General features: G+C 44.1%; 1 protein-coding gene across 2 annotated transcripts in view; it reads right to left on the bottom strand.

The window, feature by feature from the left end:
• Window positions 1–20274, bottom strand: part of LOC116953651 (venom phosphodiesterase CdcPDE-like) — a 42551-nt gene extending 22277 nt beyond the window's left edge. The window contains exons 1-7 of one of the 2 annotated variants that reach the window (XM_076074053.1): window positions 20256–20274; window positions 12809–12905; window positions 7346–7427; window positions 4595–4756; window positions 3510–3635; window positions 2457–2517; window positions 469–566 (exon numbers count right to left, since the gene is read on the bottom strand). In XM_076074053.1, the coding sequence (XP_075930168.1) occupies window positions 469–566; window positions 2457–2517; window positions 3510–3635; window positions 4595–4756; window positions 7346–7427; window positions 12809–12889 (610 nt within the window). In that variant the 5' untranslated portion in view covers window positions 12890–12905; window positions 20256–20274. Of the gene's footprint in view, window positions 1–468; window positions 567–2456; window positions 2518–3509; window positions 3636–4594; window positions 4757–7345; window positions 7428–12808; window positions 12906–15256; window positions 15524–20255 lie in introns of those variants that run through there. The other variant, XM_076074051.1, reaches the window with a different exon arrangement.
• Window positions 20275–25656: the final 5382 nt, after the last annotated feature.

The raw sequence follows: 25656 nt of genomic DNA, 5'->3' as shown, positions 1-25656 counted from the left end.
GATTGTGCTTTGATGATGAACAAGACAGGTATGGCCCCAGAGACACGTTGGGAGGTGCATGAAGGAGGGAGTAGACAAAGTACATTACTAACCTACGTGTCCATAATAAAGTTTTTGTTTTGGTTAGTTCGCGTAAGCATAAATGCGTCATTAAACCCGCCACCACCGGACACAGCCAATTAGTGTCTCCCTGCTTACGTTAATGTGTGGCAGTGTTCATCTCTGTTGGTGACTCTGAGCCAGTGATTAAAATGATACTTTCCTATGACAGGGGCCAGTCTACACATAGGACAACCGCTTTGTTGGAACTCATTCAACCGACCCTCACCACGATGATGGCCCAGGTCAATCCTCAACATGGATTTGCGAGTCGAGAGCTTTAGCCACAGTACCACCGGCTGTATGGCGTCGTTTGCTCTTAATAAAATGTTTCGAGGGTGAGGCAATTATAAAGTGAGAGTAACTCACTGAGCTTCTGCAGGTTGGGCACAAGGGCGGACCAAGTCTGGAGGTACTCGGCACGGAAACCATCCAGGGAGAACAAAATGAGAGGCTGCCTCTTGAACCTGCGACATCAAACATGGCACACAGCTTAAGATAACTCTCTTAATCTACCGACAGCAGTGAACAATGTGTTATTGGGTTGTACCACGTGTTTTTCAGCATGCTGTCTGATGTTTTGATCCACGTACAGGATGCTTCTTTAGGAGCAAAATTCCGTTTAATTGTGTAGAAAAAATAGAACTAAATTCGGTCCCTGAGGAAGTTCCAGGATCATGGAGCGAATTAACAGATATGGTGGCAAAGAACACAAGGTACAACCTGAAAGCACATCGGAGAGCTGTGCAGCACAACTGTCACAACATATTCTTTCGTAACTATCGCTATCACACAAGTCTTGTTTTGCAGAGCATGTTGTACATCGCGAGGGCTGTTAAGCGGCAGATCAAACACGGTGATAGCCCGGGGAAGGGTAACTTCACCTCTCCGACCGTGAACTTAAATAACTCTTCTCTTCTAAATTTGAGTGTGTATGAAGCTTTACTGCATGACACCTAATAAAAAGTGTTAACATTTAACATTATTGACTTAAAGCTTTCGTGACTGCAGGAATTCATATTATTTGGGTCTTTAGGTAAAGTCACAGAGACAGAACAATAAAAGAATAAAAATAAAGTGAATTAAAAATATATCATGACGTTTCGATCGCAACACAAGCAATCGTCATCAGGTGAAAAAAGAGGGGGAAGAGCTGCTAAGGCTGTCTGTTTTAAAAGTTTTAAATGGGTGTAGCGGGGCTAGTGGTGTTAAAGTGAGAGAGATTAGCATGTCAATGTAAGAGATTAGCATGCCAATGTAAACGACGGTTTTGTTAGTATGAACCTGTTATTATAAAATCAGAGAGTCAAAAATAACTGCATCGGAAGGTTGTATGGAAACATCACAGCCAGTTATGACTTAAACTGGTTAATAACGTCCTTCCAATGATTGCTCAATCTGTACCCATCTTCTCGGTTGAAATTGTGTCTCTGTCTATATATCTGGATGGCCTCATGAACGAATCTTTGTTGATAGCCAGTGGGTTTGCAGAGTACCTTCGTCTTGGAGAAATCAATTTCCTGTGAGCCCACCGCATTAAAACAATGATCAGCCACGGCTGAGGTATTGGGGTACCGTGTTTCAGTATTATTGACAGGTTCACACGAACAAAGCCGCCGTTTACATTGACATGCTAATCTCTTACATTGACATGCTAATCTCTCTCACATTAACATCTCTAGCCCCGCCCACTGCGTTTTATGACCCTTGGGCTACACCCATTTCAAACCTTTAAAACAGACAGCCTCAGCAGCTTTTCCCCCTCTTTTTTACCTTATGACGATTGCTTGTGTTGCGATCAAAACGTGATATTTTTATTATTTTTATTCACTTTATTCTTATTTTTATTATTTTATTTTTCTATATGCGTAACTTTACCAAAAGACCCAAAGAATATTTAACATTATTGATACTAAAACATTTTCAGGTCCAATGGGCATATTCCACGATTATTTTGTACAATGAAGGCGTATAGCATACCTTTTCTCATATAAACATAAAGTGAACAAATAAATACTTGCTGTCGAATGCAATGTTTTAGATATTTCCCCCTCTTTATAGTACACAGGTGTTGTATCTTCCATCGTGTTACCTTTTCTATTAACATTCCCTACCCGACCTCTCTCTTTCCTCCATTCTTCCTTCTCTCTCTCTCTCCTTCTTCTCTGTCACTCCTTAGAAGACAGCTGGGGACTGCTACGTGTAACTTTGTTACATGTCGGAAATGTGTAAACAGTTTTTGTGTTTCTGTATGTTGTTGAAATATTAACCTTTATTTGATATAAAATAAAATAACAACAATGCAAGCAATCATTCTGAAACTTTCCAATGCAAGTATTTAAATTATGCATCCTCACCCCGCGGGACATTTTGGAGTGCCAAGATCTTCACAGGGTTCTGCCAACCACGTTATGGCACCTGTCCATTATTGGGAGAACGCGGGAACAAAAACCACAAATTACCTAAGAGCTCACATATTAAATATATACATACATCGTCGTATGAATATGTCCACAGTTGAAATGTGTACAGAAAGTGTGGAATTTAAAGTACAATAAAAACAAATATAACAAAAGTGAGGGGGATTGCGTCAGGAAACAAGAAAGACTTTGTCCTGAGCCTACAAGAGCTGCGACCTATGCAATCTAAGAAGTGCTGCAACGGTTAATCAAGTAAACTGATTAATCAACGATAAAGAATCGATGCTGGAGCGGCATAATGGTTGCACGCTTGGCTTGCAATCCGGAGGTCGCCTGTTTAATCTCCTGACGCGGGCCATTTGAAACAACGCTTGAACGTTTCTTATATCCTCCCGACTCTGTCCACCCAGCAGTATAAATGGTTACACCATAGTTAGCGTATTGCGAGGTTACGTGTTGGTGGGTAATCCCATCTCTTCCAAATTGTCTAACCAGCGTAGTAGAGTAGGCCAAAACACCTTCTAGAGGGGCTCTCTAGAGGTGGAGGCCCTTCTGCCGACAGCCATCCTGGCCCCAAAGACACAGGAAACTCAGTGCAGCTCATACTCATTTTGAGCCTCGTGTGTGGATATAGTTTTTTTTAATGAAAATAGCATGCAAATTGTATGCTCTTTTTTACACAAATACTAGATTTGTATTTCAAACAATGTGAATAATCAAATACTCAACGAATTAATAAGTTATTTCCAGCCTACAATGATGTCACTGTACACGAGTTGTCCTCTGTTAGTTTATGTATGTGCTTATGTTGAATTTCTTTCGAACCGTACGTAGCCCACCGTGCTTATCGGAGTTGCGACAGGGAAGGGGGCAATAACAAACTCAGTACAAAAAGCAGTTCTAAATAACTCCCGTGCATTAGTTATTGCCTTGGAAACGTTTTGCGATTCTCACTCCATGTGTGCTTCCACCCAGCCAACGCTGCATTACCTTTACAGGTGGTCATGTAGTTGGTACAGCAGTCTTTCTTTTCCATGCAGTCATCAGAGCAGTGGCAGCTGCTGTTCGCAAGTCGCTTCTCCCCACAGCGAATCCGCGTGCATTCCCAGGATGTCACTGTGACAACGGCGTGTGCCAGTAGCGGCCAGACACGATCATGAGCAGACGCACCGACGTTCAAATACATCAAAAACGAGCAAAAAAAGTCCTGCACATTTGTGGATTCTGTAACACTCTCCAACATGTTTGCCCTCAGAAGTATTTAATCGGCGATAATGCCATTACTTTAAGAGCTGTACAACTAGACAAGGTCACACGGTGCATGGCATGTGACGTCGAGCGATGACATCGCACGTCATGACATCACTTAAGGGCAACATCACTTAAGGGCAAAAATGTGGCCATTTTTTTAGCGGGCAAGTCCCAAACAGCAACACAACTTTACATTAACATTTAAATCATCATGGATGATGAGAATCGTCATGACCCCACGTTACAGACAGACAAATGGAAAGTGTTATATATGTGTAAGGACAGTACAGGGCCTAGTGGCCGTAAACAATGATTGCAGCGATGAGGACAGGCAGGGTCAAGTGAGGTAACTGGGTGAGAAGTCAACGTGGGGGGTAGAGCTGGAACCCCCCGGGGCGTTATAGTGAGGCAAAGGAGGGAGTTCAGGGAAAAGGGGCGTGGCAGAGCCGAGGGGAAATAAAAGGCAGCGCGGAGCGGGGCTCGGGGCTGCTGTGGGGGATTCGGGGTCCGGACCGTCGTCGCTGCCATCACGGTGGATCGCCCTCATCGTCTTGGAAGGCTGGGAAGGTAGTTGTATGTCTTTGCCGTGGCTGCTACATCGACGGCACCTACATAGTCGAGTCAGCTAGAAAGAGAACGTCGTGTAGCAGCTAAATAGAGTCACCCAGTTGTGTATAGTCAATCTGCGTCCACCTGCGAACATGTCATCGAGTCGGGTGGACTGTAATATATAATATATATATATAACTTAAGCAAGACAGCATCTCTGAGCGCTGTATTACACATGTATATTAAAAATAGAATACACCGGAAGGCATACGTACAGGGAAGCAGGCATAGGTCGTAGTAGTCTGGGCAGCAGTTGCCTGCGTCTTCGCAGGAGGCGTCGCACACGCAGTCGAGCGACGCTGGCTGGCTTCGCCCATTGCAGCGACCTCGGCAGGACTGTGCAGGCGGCTTTGGGGTGGACTGGGAGGACTCTGCCACTGTCAAGAAGCGTACAACAACGTCAGCCCCAGTGTTGTCAAAGGCTCAACATGCAACGGAGACAAAAACTAATACTTTGCGTATATTTGAGGAAATTTCGGTTGAAAATAAACATGTTAATTTGGTATTCTTGGTTCTCTCGGTAAAGTCACGTAGAAGGGAAACAATTCAATTATAAAAATATAAAACAATAAAATTATCACGAGGTTTCGACTGCAACACAAGCAATCATCATCAGGTGTGAAAACCACAGCAGTAAAATTTGAAAAAAGTGGCGGTTTTTTAACGTTAGCACCACGGATAGCGATTTGACAGTTTGTTCAGATGGACGAGTCCATCTTTGTTCGGAAAAGAGGAGGGGGGAGACGAAAATAATGGATGCGGTCTGAAAGCCACCGTAAGCGTGAACAATCAATTAAGACCCGGAATGGTTTATCAAATTCTTCCAATGATTGCTAAGCCAGAATCCATCTTCTCGGTTGAAATTGTCTCTGTGTTTGTATATGTGGATAGCCTCATGAACGAATTTCTTATGGTAGCCAGATAGCTTGCAAAGAACCTCTGTCTTGGAGAAGTCAATGTCATGTGAGCCTACTGAATTACAATGTAACTACTACCACAGAGGCAACTTAGTTTGTAGACGCCAGAGTACTGTATGTCCGGAATCACATCTTTTACAGACGGGAACAGATCACAGATTTTATGTATCGTTAAAAATAACCGCAACTTTTTTCAATTTTCTTGCTGTGGTTTTCACACCTGATGATGATTGCTTGTGTTGCAGTCGAAACGTCGTGATAATTTTATTGTTTTATATTTTTATTATTTTATTGTTTCCCTTCTACGTAACTTTACCGAAAGAACCAAGAATATGAATCCCTGCAGTCACGAAAGCTTTAAATCAAAATGTTAATTTGGTGTTTATCGACGAGTAGAGTTGTTCACCGATTCACTTCATACTCTTACAAATGTTGAGGCGTAGAACCACGCGAAGACGGAACTTCGTGTAAGGGCTTTCGTCATTTATTAACAAGGTTTAACACTCGGCTCAAACCAAAGGTAGGTGTTCGCTATGCTCGGTCCTTCCCGTGGACCCCTAGGCTCTCCTCGTCCTAACCTCGGCTATCCCTTGGGCTCTCTCACTCGGGTCGGGACGGGGGTTCAGCCAACACCGCCCAACCGAGGAGAGAAGAGCCCCGCTCATGCTCAGCCAGTACTCATGACCTTCTTCGAGCCCTGCCCTCGGCTATCCCTTCGGCTCTCCCACCCGTCGAGCCCGGACGGGGGGTTCAGCCAACACCGTCCGGTCACGAGCGGGAGAGACCTCCTTCAGCCGATCCACACCCCGGGCTCCCACAACGACCTCGCCTTCATCACGGGGTCCCCTTTAAGTATCCCCTAGGGGGGCTCCTCCCTTTTTCTTGGACCTGCCCCCATTCTTGAGGGTGTCTCCTTGCAGTGCTCTTGACATGACGTCATCACACCTTACGGCGCCCATGGCATGACGTCATCACACTACTCCTCTACACAAATGTTTGGTAACTTTACCATCCTCTTCATTGTGAAAACCCTTTACGATTGCACCAGATTGGTTGTTTACTCTCATATAAAGTGCGAATTAGCTACCATGTTGCAAGACAGAATGCTTCGATTTTCATCACAGTGCTCAACTTGTAAACTCCCTCCCATTATCCCTTTTTTTAAAGTTCGCATAACCTCACTCAATTCTAGAAATGTGTTGGTTCAGGCTTTTGGATTGCTCCTGCTAATAGCTACAGCCCCTTTGTTCGTGAATTGCTGCATAAAGGCCATGTTGGGATTATTTACCGTATTTTCCAGCATATAACCCGTGGGGTATACCACTTTTTACAAACAAAACAAGACCCTGCGGGTTATATGGGAGGTGCGGGCTATCTGAAATTTCTTTTACACAAAACGCTATTTTTGCGGGGTATATGCGTCTGCGGGTTATATGCGTATGCTGGCTATATGCAGGAAAATACGGTAATCGTAATTCACCACGCTGGTCAGTGCAGGTTGGTGAAGGGGAGAGGGCCAGGAACCGCTTCAGATATCACTTGCCACTGATGTTAGCCATTAACAGGAATCAATTTATATCTTGGCAGTGGTGCATTTTTTCTTACTCGGTCAGTTATTTTTTTTTATAACACAGAATTTTTTTACGTTATAAATGTTATTATAAAAATGTTACATTATGTTAAAATAAACTATTCAAAATAAGGTACAAATCTAAAACTACTGTGGAAACTAGAAATTAACACATTCTATCCTCTGTTAAGCTTTTTCTACATGCATGATCTATCAGACCTCTCCGAAGTGTTTTCCTCTTTGTACCACGTGTCGTTTGGCGTCAAGGTCCGACGTTTCGCTCCACGTGCTAGAAGCATCGTGCCAAGCAACGCACGGCACACCCTCAAGACACATCAGAGAGCTATAAAGCACAACCACGAAAACCTATGCCGTTGACTGAAAGTGTTTGTGATGGATAACACAATGTCTATATACACCGCATTCATATTTTTTAGACTGAGACAAGTGGGTTTTTAACTGTGTGTTGGGTGCCTTACCTTTCTTTTTATAGTGGTTTAACTGTACTCCAAGACCCAGTCCCAAACTCAAGGTTACCACCACAAGACATGCAGCAAGCACCTAATGGGGACAATCGATCATTTAAGTCTTCATGAAGCAGAATATTAATTCAGCATTGTCATTGCTTTAACCCTACAAACCTTAGCCATAAAAGTATGCATTAAAATACACTATTTAAAATGTGTCAAAATTCAGTTCACTGCTCAGGGAAGACCATCCCTTTGGGGCCAATAGAATTATGACCACTTTGTGAGATGTTTCCAGTGGCATGCTATTGACAGACTGGGGTCCACCACAGTTATGTGGAATTTCCACCACTGGATCATGAATACCAAAGAAGATAAACTCATTTCGATTTAAAGCTTTCGTGACTGCAAGGATTCATCTTCTTTGGTTCTTTCGGTAAAGTCACGTAGAATGAGAATAAAATAATAAATTGATGAAATAACAAAATAAAATTCTCACGACGTTTCGGCCACAACACAAGCGGCCTTCATCAGGTGAAGGGACGAGACTGTCTGGAGGACAGCGCTGTCCTCCAGACAGTCTCGTCCCTTCACCTGACAGTCTCGTCCCTTCACCTGATGAAGGCCGCTTGTGTTGTGGCCGAAACGTCGTGAAAATTTTATTGTGTTATTTTATTTTATCAATTTATTATTTTATTCTCATTCTACGTGACTTTACGGAAACGACCAAAGAATAAGATAAACTCATGTTTGTGTGCCGCATTAAATCATGGGAGCTATGAGCGCATCACAACAAAGACTCAATGGCCCCTATCATAACCAAGTTGCCACTCGCTACATCATGGTAACACACTCAACAAAGATCTCATGTTAAGAGTTATAATGAAACAGCATCGAGGCTTAAAAAAATAAGAAAAGAGAATAAATGGAATGACATAAGCCAGTAGGAGGCTGGTACAAAATGTACAAAGATGCAGGATTCTTCGATTTTGAGAAAAAAAAACGCAGACCAAGCACGTTACAATCAGTGATCTTGCATTGCTATATGAAAGGAACAAAATGTAGAGGTCACCTATGCAAGAGGTGGATTGATGGCATAAATGAGGACTAAACAAGAACAATATAGGTCAACAGGAAAGCGGTCGCCATGACCAGAGAAAGGGAGGAGTGTACACATTCGTCTGGCCTCGTCGTCAGATATCACGTGACGGTTGACGGGAGAGAAAATTAAGAGAAACAACAACTACTCATTGGTTTTTTCGGTAAAGTCACGTATGTAGAAATACAATAAAATTATATTAAAACAAAAAACAATCACGACGTTTCGATCACAACGCAAGCGATCTTCATCAGGTGTCAAGAACAAATCACGGAGGTAAATACAACAAAAAGACGAGAGACGAGAATTCAACAAACCTGAAAAAACATTATGTGAAGCACATCCAGTCAGGCCAACAACACAGTTAGACACTTCCTGGCGAACCACGAATTTCAGAAGAGTGTTAAATTTCGTGTTTAAACTTTGGATTGCACATACCAGCATAGATAGAAATAAAAATACGAGGTACACGGTCAGTAGAAATACATATACAAGTCCACCAAGAGGTAAGGAGGGAGGAAAGTAGGACAGGGAGGCAGAGAGAGGGGGGGGGGCAGGAGGGATTAACAGAAGCTTAAATAGGAAATACGGTTGGAGGGGGGGAGGGGCCAGAGCGAGAGCGGCAGCTCAAACACGCACATCTTACACATACAAAACGGCAGCTCAAAAAAGGACCACCTCTTGTAAATACAAAACGGCAGCTCAAAAAATGACCACCTCTTGTAAATACAAAACGGCAGCTCAAAAAAGGGCACATCTTACACATAATTACAACGGTAACTTCCCCGTAGAAGTGTGTTAAGAAAGTATTAAAGCTTTCGTGACTGCATAAAATTACTCAATCACGACGTTTCGATCACAACGCAAGCGATCTTCATCAGGTGTCAAGAACAAATCACGGAGGTAAATACCTCCGTGAGGTAAATACCTCCGTGATTTGTTCTAATATAATTTTTGTTCTAATATAATTTTATTGTATTTCTACATACGTGACTTTACCGAAAAAAACAATGAATAATTGTATGCAGTCACGAAAGCTTTAATACTTTATTATCACACTTCTACGGGGAAGTTACCGTTGTAATTATGTGAAAGATGTGCCCTTTTTTGAGCTGCCGTTTTGTATTTACAAGAGGTGGTCCTTTTTTGAGCTGCCGTTTTGTATGTGTAAGATGTGCGTGTTTGAGCTGCCACTCTCGCTCTGGCCCCTCCAACCGTATTTCCTATTTAAGCTTCTGTTCATCCCTCCGCCCCCCCCCTCTCTCTGCCTCCCTGTCCGTCTTTCCTCCCTCCTTACCTCTTGGTGGACTTGTATATGTATTTCTACTGACCGTGTACCTCGCATTTTTCATTCTATCTATGCTGGTATGTGCAATCCAAAGTTTGAACACGAAATTTAACACTCTTCTGAAATTCGTGGTCCTCCAGGAAGTGTCTAACTGTGTTGTTGGCCTGACTGGATGTGCTTCACATGTTTTTTCAGGTTTGTTGAATTCTCGTCTCTCGTCTTTTTGTTGTATTTACCTCCGTGATTTGTTCTTGACACCTGATGAAGATCGCTTGCGTTGTAATCGAAACCTCGTGATTGTTTTTTGTTTTAATATAATTTTATTGTACTTCTACATACGTGACTTTACCGAAAAAAAAACAATGAGTAATTTTATGCAGTCACGAAAGCTTTAATACTTTATTAGAAACAACAACTGTTGAAAATTAGTGTTTTGCACGGGACGGGACATCTTAAAAAACTTTCCAACATATTCTTTGGTTCTTTCGGTAAAGTCACGTAGATAGAAAATACAAATAAATAAAAAGAAATAAAAAAATATAAAAAAACCCGACGACGTTTCGATTGTAACACAAGCGATCTTCATCAGGCAGAGAGATGAAGACTGTTTGTGTTGCGATCGAAACGTCGTGGGTTTTTTTGCATTTATTTGTAATTTAAACGTATTCAAATGTTATTTTATTTTAATTATCTATCTACGTGACTTTACCAAGAGAACCAAAGAATATGAATTCCTGCAGTCACGAAAGTTTTAAGTCAAAACTATCCAACAACAACAACCGGTCGCGCCACTGTGACTCTCACGATGGTTATTTTCTCTCCCTGGGTGTTTAATTGCCCACGTCAAATCAAAGCGATGGAAGTGTGCGACGAGAGTCAGTGAAGCAGTGAGGATTGTGAGGTGCACACAATGGCACAAAATGGGCATGGTGCGCGTAATATCAAGACAACTTCTCGGAGTGGCAACATTCGCTGTGCCAGAATGGCAAAGTACACGTGTGTACGTGACGGCTTAACTGTAGTTCCAAATGTGAGTTGACAGTGTGTGTGTAAGTTGATCAACGATTAGCCATCCTACGAATATGTTGTAATTCACTTGCTCTGGAAACCGGTTCACATTAGAATAGTTTTGTTATACAGTACTATTTTAAAGTGGTTTAACACCGTGCATTTGCAAATCCTCTATGTTGATTAAAAGTGTAACATCAACCAACCGGCCAATGTAATTCTAATTAATTTGTGATACTGCATTGGCAGTGGTGCACAAGCACAAATAACAAAAATAACCTCAATATCATCGATAACATTGTGGCTAACCGTCACACCACGGCAGCATCCACACATAGATCGGCAAGTGTTTCTTTATAACGTGCTAAGTACTTAACTTGCTCTTTGCACCCTTTGCTAAGAAGTGTGGAGAGGTGGCCTATGGCCAGATCAACCAGAATGCGCTCCAAATAGTCAACAAACTAAACACACAAAGCAGTTCTAAAAAAAATGAATTTTACATCTCGAGATCTCAGAAGCTGAGAAGGTTTCAGCCTGGATAATGATTGGATGTGCGACCACCATTCGCAAACAGATAAATTCACATTCGTCATGAACATTGGCTTAAAATTAAAAAAAATCGCCGACGTTTTTGGAATTGGCCCTTCATCGTGGATAAATCAAACTAATAGAAACTTTTTTTTCCAGGAAAGGCCCACTGAGCTATATAGCTCTTTTTCAGAAACAACCTGGGCACAAATGATCGCTCAAAAAAGTGGCTTGTCATGTGAAAATGTATTGCAGCCAAATCCACTAAATGCACGCTTCTCAATGCGGAAGGAAAAATCGGAGGGCCCGGATAAAAATCCATGCGACCACGGGGAGAGCGTGCAAACTCCATTAGCTTTGGGGTCGAACCCATGATCCCCTGTATACAAGGCGAGGTGGTTAACATCTCGCCACCGTGGCGCCCAAAAATGATGCTATCCACCTTAATTTGTGTGCTATGAAGAATGGCCATTGCCCAAAACTTCGCCGATTAAATGTGTTTATTTTAAGGCAGTGCTGCAGACGAATGTGTTGATATTTGTTGTTGTTAATTGTCCCTGTGCACCATTGCCAACAACAGCAGCAGCATCCCAGGTTCCCATGAGCGTCTGCGCAGCTGTGCTATGTCATGGCAGCAGAGGGCACTGCATCTCAATCCACTATTATACAGCACTGTGCTTCTGTCCTCGCACATCTGTTGCTCCTCACCGTCACCAACCCGCGCTGGGCAACATGATTAGGTATGTATGGCTCAATAACGCCCACACGACCCGGAACGTCGTGGGCGTACCCCGATCCAACAGTGTGTTTACAAATTGACGTGTCCATGTTCACGGGGAAAGTGCATACGTGGACTGCAACTTGGAGACAGAAAGAGCCCGAAACATATGGACCACGGAACACAGGCAAGTTGGGACATCGTATCGACTGTTACGAAAAAAGTGCGTGGGCTTGAGCAGGACACACACACTGGCTAGAAGGGTTAAGACAATGAAAGATGGGAAGAATCCATTCATCCTGCAGCGGATAGATCCTGGCTACTGTTGATGAGGATGACTGAACACATACTCTGCACTCTACACGGTGGTCCAGATGTCTTATGATCCTCCTCCCCCCCCCCCCCATTTTATTATGTGTGTAATGTAACGTAAACGATATAAAATAAAATAAAAAGTTAGGGGGTCACAATTAATTGGGATTCACAAAGACATCTGCACCACCCCACCCTGCACATTGCATTGACTCAATTAACAGCGGAGCCCAACAGGTGAGTGCAGGGAACTCGCTCGCTCGCTCGCTGCACGTGCACGCACTCGCACGCTCCAGGCAAGGCGCTAATCACTGACGCGTCTCATAATGAAGAACTCGAGACGACCTTTCCCATTTACAGCCACCCTTGTCAATCCACTCGAGCCCTGTCCATACTTCACCGTATTGGTCACGCGGTGGGGGGGGGGGCAGTACCGGTTCCCATCAACGTAGCGTTGATTCAAATCCATAACGCGGTGCGCTAATGACAGCGCCACCGCTCCACCAGCATGCCTGTACTCACCAGTACTCCAATCTTGTAGGGTCGAACCTTGTCCTTGGTCGGCCTCACCGATTGGTAATCGACTTCCTCCAATGGCAGCATCGAACCCGAATCACAGCTTCACAACAACAACAGCAGCAGCAGCAACAACAACAACAGCAGCAGCAGCAGTAGCCCCAACGACAAAACAATACTCAGCAAACACGCATCTCAAATCGGTCAGCTGTGCGGCTTCTCTCTGTCCGTCTCTCCCCAATGTGTCTCCCCTCCCTCTGTGTCTCTCCTCACGGAGGTTGTGCGGCATGAACCCTGCCCGCAACTCCCTCCCCCCACACCCGCCCCGCCTCCGAAACCTTTGTGCTTCCGACAAAGACAAAGTTCCCCCGTATAGCCTCAACAGACTTTTTTGGGGGGCAAGTGCTGTAAGGGAGCACATCTGAAGGATGGCACGACACGCGAGGGAGTGGCTGGCCAGCACCACGCCCGGCCGCCTTTGTCTCCCCAGTGGCGATGTTTACACACCGTGCCAAGTACTCATTTGAGACCCTGGACTGATACAGCTAATAATCCACACACACCCACACGATCAATACTGACACGCACATACACCTGGTCTACTACACACATGTATGCACATGCGAGCTTGCAGGAACAGAGAAATGCCACGTGTAGTCAAATACGTAGAACGCTGGGAAATGTGCTCTTAGCAAACACCTATTTATTCAGTATTCAGCATCCAGATCGGCCGCCTTTGTCGCTCCAGTGCCGATGTTTTCACAGCGCACCCAGGTACTCGTTTAAGGCTGAGTATTGCGTGAATTTGGAATTTCCACCATGACCGGTTCAGAGACTGCTCGGACTGATGGGTGATCGCCGTGGTCTAGAATCAAAACTCAGGGCAGGTTCGCGGCGCCCTATAGCCATCGACGAACTAAACAAAACTTGATTTGAAACTTTCGTAAGTGCAGGAATCCATACTCGCTGGTTCTTTCGGTAAAGTCACGTAGATAGAAAACATAATAAAAGAACACGACGTTTAGGTCGCAACACAAGCACCCATCATCAGGTGAGAAAGAATGATCTGCTGTTGTGGCAGGTCATTAGACACGGTTGGAGGGGGGGGGGGTTGTAGAGTCGTGGCTGCAGGAGTTCACGGGGGAGAGGGGGGAGGGCTTGTGGCGTGCAGGGACGGGGGGGGGGGGCTGGAGAAATTAGCATGTCAATGAGCTTGAATTAGTAAACGAATACAGCACTGGTGGCTGAGTTAAAATCACAGCAGTTAAAACTTGACGTGGTTTATCACGTCCTTCCAATGATTAGGCTTTCGTGGCTGCAGGAGTTCACGACGGGTGGGGGCTGGCGAATTTCTTTCTCACCTGATGACGGACGCTTGTGTTGCGACCGAAACGTCGTGTTATTTTATTATATATATTTTCTATCTACGTGACTTTACCGAAAGAACCAGAGAGCATAAACGAAACTCTTTTTTACGTTATTTTACCAGGTCAGGCCCACTGAGCTCTATAGCTCTTTTTCAGAAGCCACAAATGATAACCCAACGAAGTGGCTTACCATTGTGGGCATTCATAGCAGCCGAATACTCTAAACGCGCTTTGATTCTAAAGTGCATACCAGGCGAGGTAGTTAAAATCTCGCCACCACGGCGCCCACGAACACACAAGTACGCACGTTGAATACAAAGATCCCACAACGTTTTCCAAACACAGGCTGTTGGGGAGAAGTTGATGTTAGCACCGGTGGAGACTGGCACGGTGCACGAGGCAGTTGGTTGCGGTGGAGTGTGTGGTTCGTGCGCTGCGCTACGATCCCGCTCATAGCCCACACCAGCGACGATAATTATCTAAACCAGTCCAGAGCCTCCGCGAGGTCGACCGAGCCTCAAATTTGGTACCTGCTGGGGTGTTTCAAACATCGTCACTTCTTCTTTCGCATTGCCGATGTTGATGCAGAGTAGCAACTACAACTGCACATTGAGGTGGTCAAGACAGGTAACCGCGTCAGGAGTCACGGAGTGTATCGCTGTGATGTTTATGCGTTGACTTCGTTTGCACCGTACGTAGCCAACCGTAACGTGTACTTCGTATTTGTGGATGGGGCATTGCGTCGTTTATATGTTGTATGGTCTGTTCTGGATGAGCACAATCACACATCGGAGAGTTCTACATTTTCCATTTTTGCATCAGGTATCCGCATCTGCCGTGGTTTGTGCGGATGCGGTTTTACGATGCACCATGAGCCACCCACCCCCTACGTGTGCCGTGCTGGCTTTCGTAGATGCTCGCTAAAAAAGCACTTGCCCCTACAGTCCATCGTCGGAGTGGGCTGCACAATCTCATATACTCAGACACACAGACTCAGCGCGCTGGACTGCCGCAGTTATTGCAGTGCACCCCACGTGTTGCAACATGCAAACAACACCGCTTCCTGCTGCTGCTGCTGCACACTCACCTCGGTTCACGTATCGCGAAATCTCCTTCTTTCGGGGAAACTCCACCTAACTCCTTGCGGGCTTAAGGCATCTATCGGGTTTCACAACGCCACCAAAAAAAACCCCCGACGTTTATCTTTCTTGATTTGAAGCGTTCGTAGCGGCAGGAATCCATACTCTTTGGTTCTTTCGGTAAAGTCACGTGGGTATAATATTAAATAAAGAACCAAAGATTACGACGTTTATCTTAAATTTTGATTTAAAGCTTTCGTGACTGCAGTAATTCATATTCTTAGTTTTTTCGGTAAAGTCACGTTGAAGAGAAACAACAAAATAACAAAATATATATAAAACAATAAAACATTCTCACGACGTTTCGACCATAACTCAAACGGTCATCATCAGGTGTGTCGGTTTGCATAAATTTATTTTGAAAACGGCATATTTATTTATATATATAAAAATAACGTTTGCGTCACGCGCAACGATTGGCTGTTTGCCAGGACTAGTCCATCTATTTTTTGAAAAGAGGAGGGGGGAGACGAAATTTGTTTTTATGTATGCTGTCTGAAAGCCACTGTAAGCGTGAACAATCAATCAAGAACTGAAATGATTTATCAAATCTTTCCAATGATTGCTAAGATAGAATCCATCTTCTCAGTTGAAATTGTCTCTGTGTTTGTATATGTGGATAGCCTCATGAACGAATCTCTCATGTGAGAAGATGGATTCTATCTTAGCAATCATTGGAAAGATTTGATAAATCATTTCAGTTCTTGATTGATTGTTCACGCTTACAGTGGCTTTCAGACAGCATACATAAAAACAAATTTCGTCTCCCCCCTCCTCTTTTCAAAAAATAGATGGACTAGTCCTGGCAAACAGCCAATCGTTGCGCGTGACGCAAACGTTATTTTTATATATATAAATAAATATGCCGTTTTCAAAATAAATTTATGCAAACCGACACACCTGATGATGACCGTTTGAGTTATGGTCGAAACGTCGTGAGAATGTTTTATTGTTTTATATATATTTTGTTATTTTGTTGTTTCTCTTCAACGTGACTTTACCGAAAAAACTAAGAATATGACGTTTATCTTGTTTAACAACATGCGGGTGGTGGTTTGGCAGCTTTAAAATCAGGGTTTATGTGATTTCTATTACATGCGGGTGGTGGTTTGGCAGCTTTAAAAGCAGGGCTTCTATGATTTCTAGCCTCTCCTCACTCCCTTCACCTTTAGAGCGACTCCTCACCGTTCGGCATGTAATCTCAAGTCGTTACACGCTGCATGCGCCCGATGATTGCTAAACTACCTGCACATGATGTGTAGAGCGCCGATTAAAATGAAGAGCGCGCCCTACGCCACGCGTGACACACGCGATCTCACACACACACGCGCGCAATCTCACCGTGTCCATTGCCAACTAGCGCAAACTACGCCAGGCGGGGCGTGTTGAGCAATCATCGGGCGCGTACGGCGTGAATAACGCCATTTACATTCGAAAGGAAAATTTTCGAACTGCTCTGCAATCTAGATTTGAAGTTCAGATTTGAAGTTTTTTGCGACTGCAGGGATCCATACTCTGCAATGTTATAAAACTCCACACATTCGTCAATATCACTTCCTTAAAATAAAACAATGTGTGATAGTCGACGTTTTGGGAAATGACTGTTCTTCAATTAGATGACGTTTTGGGCAATATTGCTCCCCCAGAACGTTGCCTGTTAAAACGCTTTAATTTTGAGGCGGTGTTATTGACGAATGTGATCAAAACAAGAAAATGCGTGCTTGGATGCATCTACCGACACAGCATAACCAAAGACATGTCTGCAATAGTATCATGATAATCAGGGGCGGAGCCAGGATTTTGACTTGGGGGGGGGGGGGCGACTTCAATATTCTGAGATATCTCAGTGTGTTTATGTTTTCCAATGGGCGCCAAAAATGTATAAAACAATTTTATTGGATTTGAGCGCGGAGTTTATTAATAGGTCGGAGCCACTGATGTGGCTAATAAGTTCGATAAGTTCGTAAGGCTGCCGCTCAAGCAGCCTGCAGGGCAGCACAAGGTGGCAGCCTGCAGGGCAGCACGAGGTGGCAGCCTGCAGGGCAGCACAAGGTGGCAGCCTGCAGGGCAGCACAAGGTGGCAGGCTGCAGGGCAGCACAAAGTGCCAGCCAGCATTTCACAGCAGCCGGATATACGGTTATCCCAATTACCGACTTCCCCAAACTTTCAGGGGGGGCTGAGCCCCCCCCCAGCCCCCCCCTGTGGCTCCGCCCCTGATGCTAATATTACGCATAACTCTCAGTCTCACAACAATGATGGGACGTTCAAATACGGAAATGCAGCCAAGGCAAATTGATAAATTATTACACTTGATTATGTGCACACTCTTCAAGTCGGTGAAATTTTGATTTAAAGCTTTCGTGACTGCAGGGATTCATATTCTTGGTTCTTTCGGTAAAGTCACGTAGAAGGGAAACAATAAAAAATATAAAACAATAAAATTATCACAACGTTTCGACTGCAACACAAGCAATCATCATCAGGTGTGAAAACCACAGCAAGAAAATTTGAAAAAAGTGGCGGTTTTTTAACGTTAGCACCACGGAGAGCGATTTGGCAGTTATTCAGATGGACGAGTCCATCTATATCATTAGACTTCCTTTGCCAGTACCAAAATGTAATAATAGGGTTTTCCCCTTTTTTCTGGCAACAAAACTGAAACCTTTTTACAAGGATTCATGTCTGCATTAACCACAATACCTGCAGTCAAAATGCAAACTAAAAAACATACTATGATAATATATGCATTGTCTTTGAAACTGATTGGTCCACACCAAGGGACGGCTTTCTTTTGAGCCTCGACCCAATTGGTGCTCGACCAGATGACGCCAAAAGGTATACAGCTCAAAGACAATGCACTTCCTTTGGTACTGGCAAAGGAAGTCTAATGATGTAGATGCTCAACCCGAGCCCTCATTACTTTGATAGTGCATTGTTTTTGAGCTGTACACCTTTTGGCGTCATCTGGTCGAGCACCAATTGGGTCGAGGTTCAAAAGAAAGCCATCCCTTGGTGTGGACCAATCAGTTTCAAAGACAATGCATATATTATCATAGTATGTTTTTGTTTGCATTTTGACTGCAGGTATTGTGGTTAATGCAGACATGAATCCTTGTAAAAAGGTTGCAGTTTTGTTGGCAGAAAATAAGGGGGAAAACCCCTCTTATTATATGAGTCCATCTATGTTCGGAAAAGAGGAGATGAAAATAATGGATGCGGTCTGAAAGCCACCGTAAGCATGAACAATCAATTAAGACCCGAAATGGATTATCAAAGGATTTGATAATTGAAGCAACTGGCGGGACCCCGGGGTCCCATCACTGCCCCGGGGTGGGAAAAACCGCGTAGCGACACGAGTCTTGCCTTACCGACAACAAAACTAGTGTCAATCGATTGGCCTCGTCGAGAGCTACTCGGGGCACTAAGTTTAGTAAAAGTTGAAAAATTACATAAACACGTTAAATTCACTGCGGGGGCGGGCTCGCCTAGGCAAAGAAGCTGAGGATCAACGGCTGATCGGAGGGCGTCGTCGCCGTGCGCGACTGCGGCGGACGCCCCCCGGGGCTCGCGTGTTGATCGCCGCCAACGTGTTGATCGCCGCCAGTTGGCGCTTGTTGGCGTGAGTCTGGGCGGGCGGCGCGTTGCTGTCGGGATCGCGAGTGGGCGGACTGAAAAATAATAATTATTGACCTGATTTTTGTGGGACCCCGGGGTCCCGCCAAATGGTTCAATTGTTCATGCTTTATCAAATCCTTTGATAAACCATTTTGGATCTTAATTGATTGTTCACGCTTACGGTGGCTTTCAGACCGCATCCATTATTTTCGTCTCCCCCCTCCTCTTTTCCGAACATAGATGGACTCGTCCAACTGAATAACTGCCAAATCGCTATCCGTGGTGCTAACGTAAAAAAAACGCCACTTTTTTCAAATTTTCTTGCTGTGGTTTTCACACCTGATGATGATTGCTTGTGTTGCAGTCGAAACGTCGTGATAATTTTATTGTTTTATATATTTATTATTTTATTGTTTCCCTTCTACATGACTTTACCGAAAGAACCAAGAATATAAGTAGAAAGTGTTGTCTATATTTATTTAAAGTTTCGCATTTTTAATGTGACGTCACATTTCTCAAACCTCCCCTCCCCCTCGTCACACATCGTCACAAATGTCTGACCCCCCCCCACCCCCCCTAGGTGCGTGACGTCATTTATGGACGGCCTCTAACAGTGAATTTCGTGATTTACCATTGGAAATGAGTGGCCTATGAAGTAATTCACCATCGTGAGCCATGTAAATATATCGGTCTTCTAAATGTGTTCCACTTCGCAACCACGCGTCTGCAGCGAGTGAGGACTTGTATTTGAACCCGAGAAGACTGGTGAACATGGGAAGGCGTGTGCCGTGGTGGTGGGTAGCAAGGACTGCATTTTGGGCAGCGCCGCATTACATCGTTGGACAAATGCATGCTCTAATTGTAATTGGCAATGTAATTATTTCAACAAGTGAGCATTAACAAAAATGTAATTGCCTTCCGATGCCGGTGACCTAACAGAGAGGAGCAATCATGCAACGTGCTGCAGTAGTATATCGGGCATCATATTATGTAGGCCACATGAGTTCGAGAGGACGTCTACAGGGGAGATGGAGTAATGAAATCAGCTTGTGTACAGGTGCTATACGGACTGTGGCATTCCAGGCTCATGAGGAATGCTGGCAGCTTCGGTAGGCCTTCGACCAGCAGTGGATTGATGGCTGCTGATGATCGTGATATACAAGTATGTGATTATATACTGCGATGTAAATGTCATCGAAAATGTGCTCAAATATATTAATGCACACCCAGCACATACATTGGCTATGATTAAATCACCCTGAACGCGTCTGATCTCGGAGGCCAAGGATTATTGAGTCATGTTAGCACTGGGATAAGAGACTGGAACTTACCAGAGGTCGTACGCCGTACGAAGGCCATGATATGGCGGTTCAGTCTTTCACGAATGAATTTGTCTGTGTGGAACTTGTTGCCTCCTCGGTGGGAGTTGTCTGGTTAATGGTAGGAGTCAAACATTTCAACGTGGGGCCTTGCATAACGTTTATCCTTGATACTCAGCGAGGCTTTCGTGGGTATATAAAATAGAACATAATATAACTATTACTAGGCTCATATACCTTAAAATCCACAATTGCTGTACCTTCAATGCAGTTAACCTGTGGAACGCACACGCGCCTGTATGCATGCATAATAAGGAAACACGGTATACTTTCGATTTAAAGCATTACATTTTAGTTTTTTTTTCTCTGCTATGCGCGAAACTCATGAAACTTTCATGCCCTCATGTTCTCAAAGGAATTATTTACAATACGTGGTGATTCTGGAAGTGCAAGTTGTGGCCACACCTATTCGGGAAAATGTCATGACTGACTCACGCAAATATACAAGCCCATTACCAGTACAGTATATTGATGTATGAAGACCTCCACGCCATGCCAAACATGCGGTTTTTTTACAATACTTCACCATGTTGGCTAGAGTAGGTTGGTGATGAGGGTGGGGGGTGTGGGCGGGGGGGGGCAGTGCGAAAGTTAACCATGGTGCAGGGATCAGTCTCAGTTTACCAGATTTAGAGTGCAGTGCGCTAACCACTGCGCTAACCACTGCACCACCGTTTTTCCACTGACTCACTTAGTGCACAGATACTTCCACCTAAACTTATCGTGTGCATCAACTGGGAAATCCCAGTTCACTGTTGTGGATGTGTCGTCGCGGTAGAGTGCTCAACTAACAATTGGAATGTTTGCGAGTTGAAATCCTCGTTCAGGGTTGTGGAGGAGGGCATTCCTAAAACGCTTTCAACTATTTTCATTGTAGTGCGTATTTAATGTGGCGCTGCACTCTGATGTTGTAGGAGAAAACATTTATCAAAAAGTCTATTTAATTAAGTAGAACGTGTTGTATATATTTATTTAAAGTTGCGCATTTTGATGTGACGTCACATTTCTCACCCCCGCCCCCTCGTCACACATCGTCACAAATGTCTGACCCCCCCCCCAGGTGCTAGCCAACAGTGGATTTCCAGTGACGAGGCTGGTCGCTACCATAGTAATTTAGAATTTCCACTGGTGACTCTGGATTTTCAACGGACAGGAGAGTGGAGCAGTACCAAACGCCTCTACTAACTTTAAACTCATAACTGGGGGTACTTCCACAGTTAATAAATCATGTATACATGTAATGTTCACCGAAAGTCATGCTTGTTAGAAATTTTATGATGAAGGCTCGTAGCCGAAAGCTAACCTGGCAGAAATGAAACAAAAAAAGTGGCTCAGAAAGCTTTGATCAATTATGAATGCAACTTTTATTGTTTGCAATAAAAGTTGACTGACATGCAAAGTGTTGACAAACACAACTTTTAGCATGCACCCCTATATATTCACACCATGTATTATTACCGCGCAATGCACTCTAATAACCCACAGCCCTGTAAATCCACTGAAAAAGCAACTGGCTCCAACTGTATATTTTTTTGCAAGCCATTCGATGGCATCTGGGGGAGCTGTTTACCGTGGCATTAAATCAAACATACTGCCGAGTTCATAACTCAGTGCTATAACCAACGAGTGCCATTGCAATACTATTACTATATTTTTTCTATTTTTATTTTACCAGGTAAGGCCCACTGAGCTAAATCACTCTTTTTCAGAAGTGACTTGGCCACCAATGATAGCTCAACGAAGTGGCTTAAGTGAACATTTTTTGCAGCCAAATACTCTAAACGCATGTTTCTAGACATAATTTCCATTTTCCCTCAAAACCTATTCATGTTATTCAGCGTACTTAGGAAAGTTTATATTTATAATGTATAATAATCTACGACTCTTTGTCAATCCGTTGCTTCAACTTTTTTTCCGAATGGCAGATGTAGATGCAGAGCAACATCGCTGTGATGTCTCTTTCGTATTTGTGGATCTGGCATTGTGCCATTACATGTTGCATGGTGTGTTCTGGGTGTCCACAGTCATACACTGGGCGGTTTTTAATTTTCAATTTGTGCATCAGGTATCCGCATCTGCCATGGTTTGTGTGTATGCAGTCTAGAGTGGACCATGAGCTTCGTGGAAGATCAAACCCAAGCATCGTCTGCATTGGGTCTTTCACAAGGTGTTTGTGAGTTCTATTGAACTCCATTCAGCTCTCCAAGCTTCATCCGGGTTGAACTAGCATTGTTGAAGGTTAATCGCATGGGTTCAAAAGGGCTTTGCTTGACTTTTAAGCGATTACGAGGGAGGTGGTCCTGATGAATGAGGTGACTGTTTTCCTCGATTCTCAGGACTTTCTGGAGGATTGCAGCATTGGGTTTAGGATAGAGATTTGTGCCAGCACGGGCAGCCAGGGTGTTGGGGTCGACTTTGATGGTTCTAGTGATACACCGCATTGCAGTGTTCAGTTCGACATCAACAAGTCGAGTGGGACTACTTCTGGTCCATACTGGTGCACAGTACTTGGCTACAGAGTACGCATTGGCCATCTTTGATGCCCATTGCACTGGTGCTGATGCTCCCCAGCTTGTGCTTTCCCGTGTCTGGACCAGGTTGATCATAGTTTTGATCTTGGTAACTACCTTTTTCGTGTGGTCGTGGAAGATTAGTGTATGGCCCAGCTTCACTCCGAGATAGATTGCCGCAGATCGCTTTCAGAGTGTGTTTGGCGCTTCTATCATCAAGATGAAATGCAGTTCCAGTTGTTTTGTTGAGATTTGGCTTGAGCCTCCATTTCCAGATATCCCTATACCGCTTCAGTAATGAGGGTTGTTTGACCACAGTTCATTCCGCAGGTCAGTGCAGGTTGGTGAAGTGGATCTGGATCAGGGCTGATTCGTACACTTTAGCTGTGGCTGGGAATTTGACGTAGGTCGCCAGGTTCATAGCACAGTGCAGGAAACACTGAATATATCCATTGGACCACCACTGTTGACTTCCTCACAAACTAGTAGGTACTTTGTCGACCCCAGAGGGATGATGGACTGACTTAATCTACAACCACAAATTTCCCAACCACAGCTGCTCTTAGTGGAGGAGTTTAAGTACTGTATCTTAGGGTTTCTTTCGCGAGTGATGGTAAGTGGGAGCAGGTGATCGGCTGGCAGAACGGTGTGGCTTCCGCAGTGGTGCGGGCACTGCAACGTTCCGTGGTAGCGAAGCGGGAGCTGAGTTCTCAAACAAAGCTAGTGGTTTACAGGTCGATCTACATGCCCACCCTCACCTATGGCCATGAACTCTGGATAATGCCCAAATAGATGAGATCGTGGGTACAAGGGGCCGAAATTAGGTTTCTCCGCAGGGTTTGCCGGGCTCACTCTCCGTGATCGGGTGAGGAGTTCGATAATCTGGGAAAGCCTCAGAGTCGAGCCGCTGTTCCTCTGGATCGAGAGGAGCCAGTTGACGTGGTTCTGACGCCTGGTAAGGATGTCCCCTGGTAGACTCCCCCTGGAACTCTACCGGGCACGCCCCACTGGGCAAAGATCTGGGGCCGGCCCAGAATGTCGCTCAGCTGGCCTGGGAACGCCTGGGAATTCCCCAGGAAGAGCTGGAGTCTGTCGCCTACTGAAAATGTTGCCGCCGCAACCCTCACCAGGACAAGCGGACTAAGAAACGAATGGACAAACGAACGAAATTTCCGAATTTGAGTATCTACCGTTGAGATACGTGGCCAGAACGTTTATATTATGGTTTTTCACTCGTAGACGTGTTACATGTCACAAATTAGCCGTGACCTTCATCCCGAGACAGGACAATATCATAGAAAGCTTTTATCACCATTTGCTTATGAAGCTCAGTCTTTGAATCTAAAGGTAACCTTATATTTGGATTGCATAAATGCTAAAAATAAAAGTACAGTATATGCAACATGAACGTAATGTGACACCTTGTTATAATTACAAACATGCTGTCGGTCTTCCAAGTTTTCAGACGAAGCTATTCACATTTCCCCCCGAAACAATGCATTTGACTCGAACGTCGTATTCATGTTCAGTGATAAGGCAGTGCAGTGCATTTTTGCGGCACATTGTTTTGATTTTTATGAACTGATTGCCTGATGTGAACAATATCATACATTGCTGTATGCAAATCATGATACTAGTGTCTCATTGTGGGCGGTATAGCAGCACTGTAATTGCTCAATCGAATATGCAAAACAAAACATTGACAAATCAGAGATAAGCCAAAAATAAGTATGTTCATAAACTCGCTTTCCCACCTGATGACGGACGCTCGTGTTGCGCCCGAAACGTGATTTTTATTTTATACCTACGTGACTTTACCGAAAGAACCAAAGAGTATGGATTCCTGCAGTCACGAAAGCTTCAAATCAAGTATGTTTATGTAAAATGTCCAGCTCCTCCCAAACATACTATGAATCATCTGGTTGCTTTGCACCACAGTATAGGAATGTTCATGTCCATTCTTTAGCTTTTCCCTTACATGGCAGCAATGCCCTTGTATTGCCATTCAGAATGTGAAACCTGCATAAACACCATTGGGTTTGATAACAAAACATGCAGTCCGACAATTGATGCCCTAACCGAGTTGTAGACAACACCCATGTGACCCGTATAGTCATGCTCATTGAGTTTTTAAGTTTCGTGAAAATGTTGTGTGTGTATATATGCTTCGAGTAAACAGTTACAGATACAAATTTCCCATAACAAAAATCTGAGATCAAACAGAAACCAGTCTGTGAAAAATCATTATTAGCTTCGGTCAGCTGTTTATACAGCTATAAATGCAGTCCTGTTGGAACCAGAATGACGTTTGGAAGGTTATATAAATATTTGGTTGTAAAGATTACAACAAACACTTTTGCACCTTCTAGCACAATGTTAATTCAATCAGCAGATTAACATGTTTTTTTTCTTAACTAAACCATTCAGTTTGTGTAATAGGAAGTCGTAGGTTCGATCCCAACCCTGTTCTCCCAGTGGTCGGATGGATTTTCCTCTGGGCCCTCCGGTTTTCCCCTCCACATTTAGAATCAAAGTGCGTTTAGAGAGTATTTGGCTGCTATAAAATAATGTCCACGTGACGATGATCCACTTCGTTCAGCCGCTATCCTTAGTGGCCAGGTCGATTCTAAAAAAAAAAGCTACATACCTCAGAGGGCCTTGCCTGGTCAAATAAACATTTTAAATAGTTAAAACTATTTGACTTTTTAGATTCTGGTACAGGCTTCTTGCGAGTACTAAGTATGCAGAAGGTCCTGTGCAATTTTCACTACTGGCTGAGGGCTGCCGGAACAGAGATAATCAGTGCCCATCATTATTCACTTGAGCGAGAAGACCCTCTGACT

The sequence above is a fragment of the Petromyzon marinus genome, chromosome 3 (assembly GCF_048934315.1).
Source record: "Petromyzon marinus isolate PM22_M1 ecotype Great Lakes invasive population chromosome 3, UKy_Petmar_22M1.pri1.0, whole genome shotgun sequence".
Taxonomy (NCBI): Eukaryota; Metazoa; Chordata; class Hyperoartia; order Petromyzontiformes; family Petromyzontidae; genus Petromyzon; species Petromyzon marinus.
Note: the sequence above shows the minus strand (reverse complement) of the source record. Positions and strands in the feature narration are given on the sequence as shown.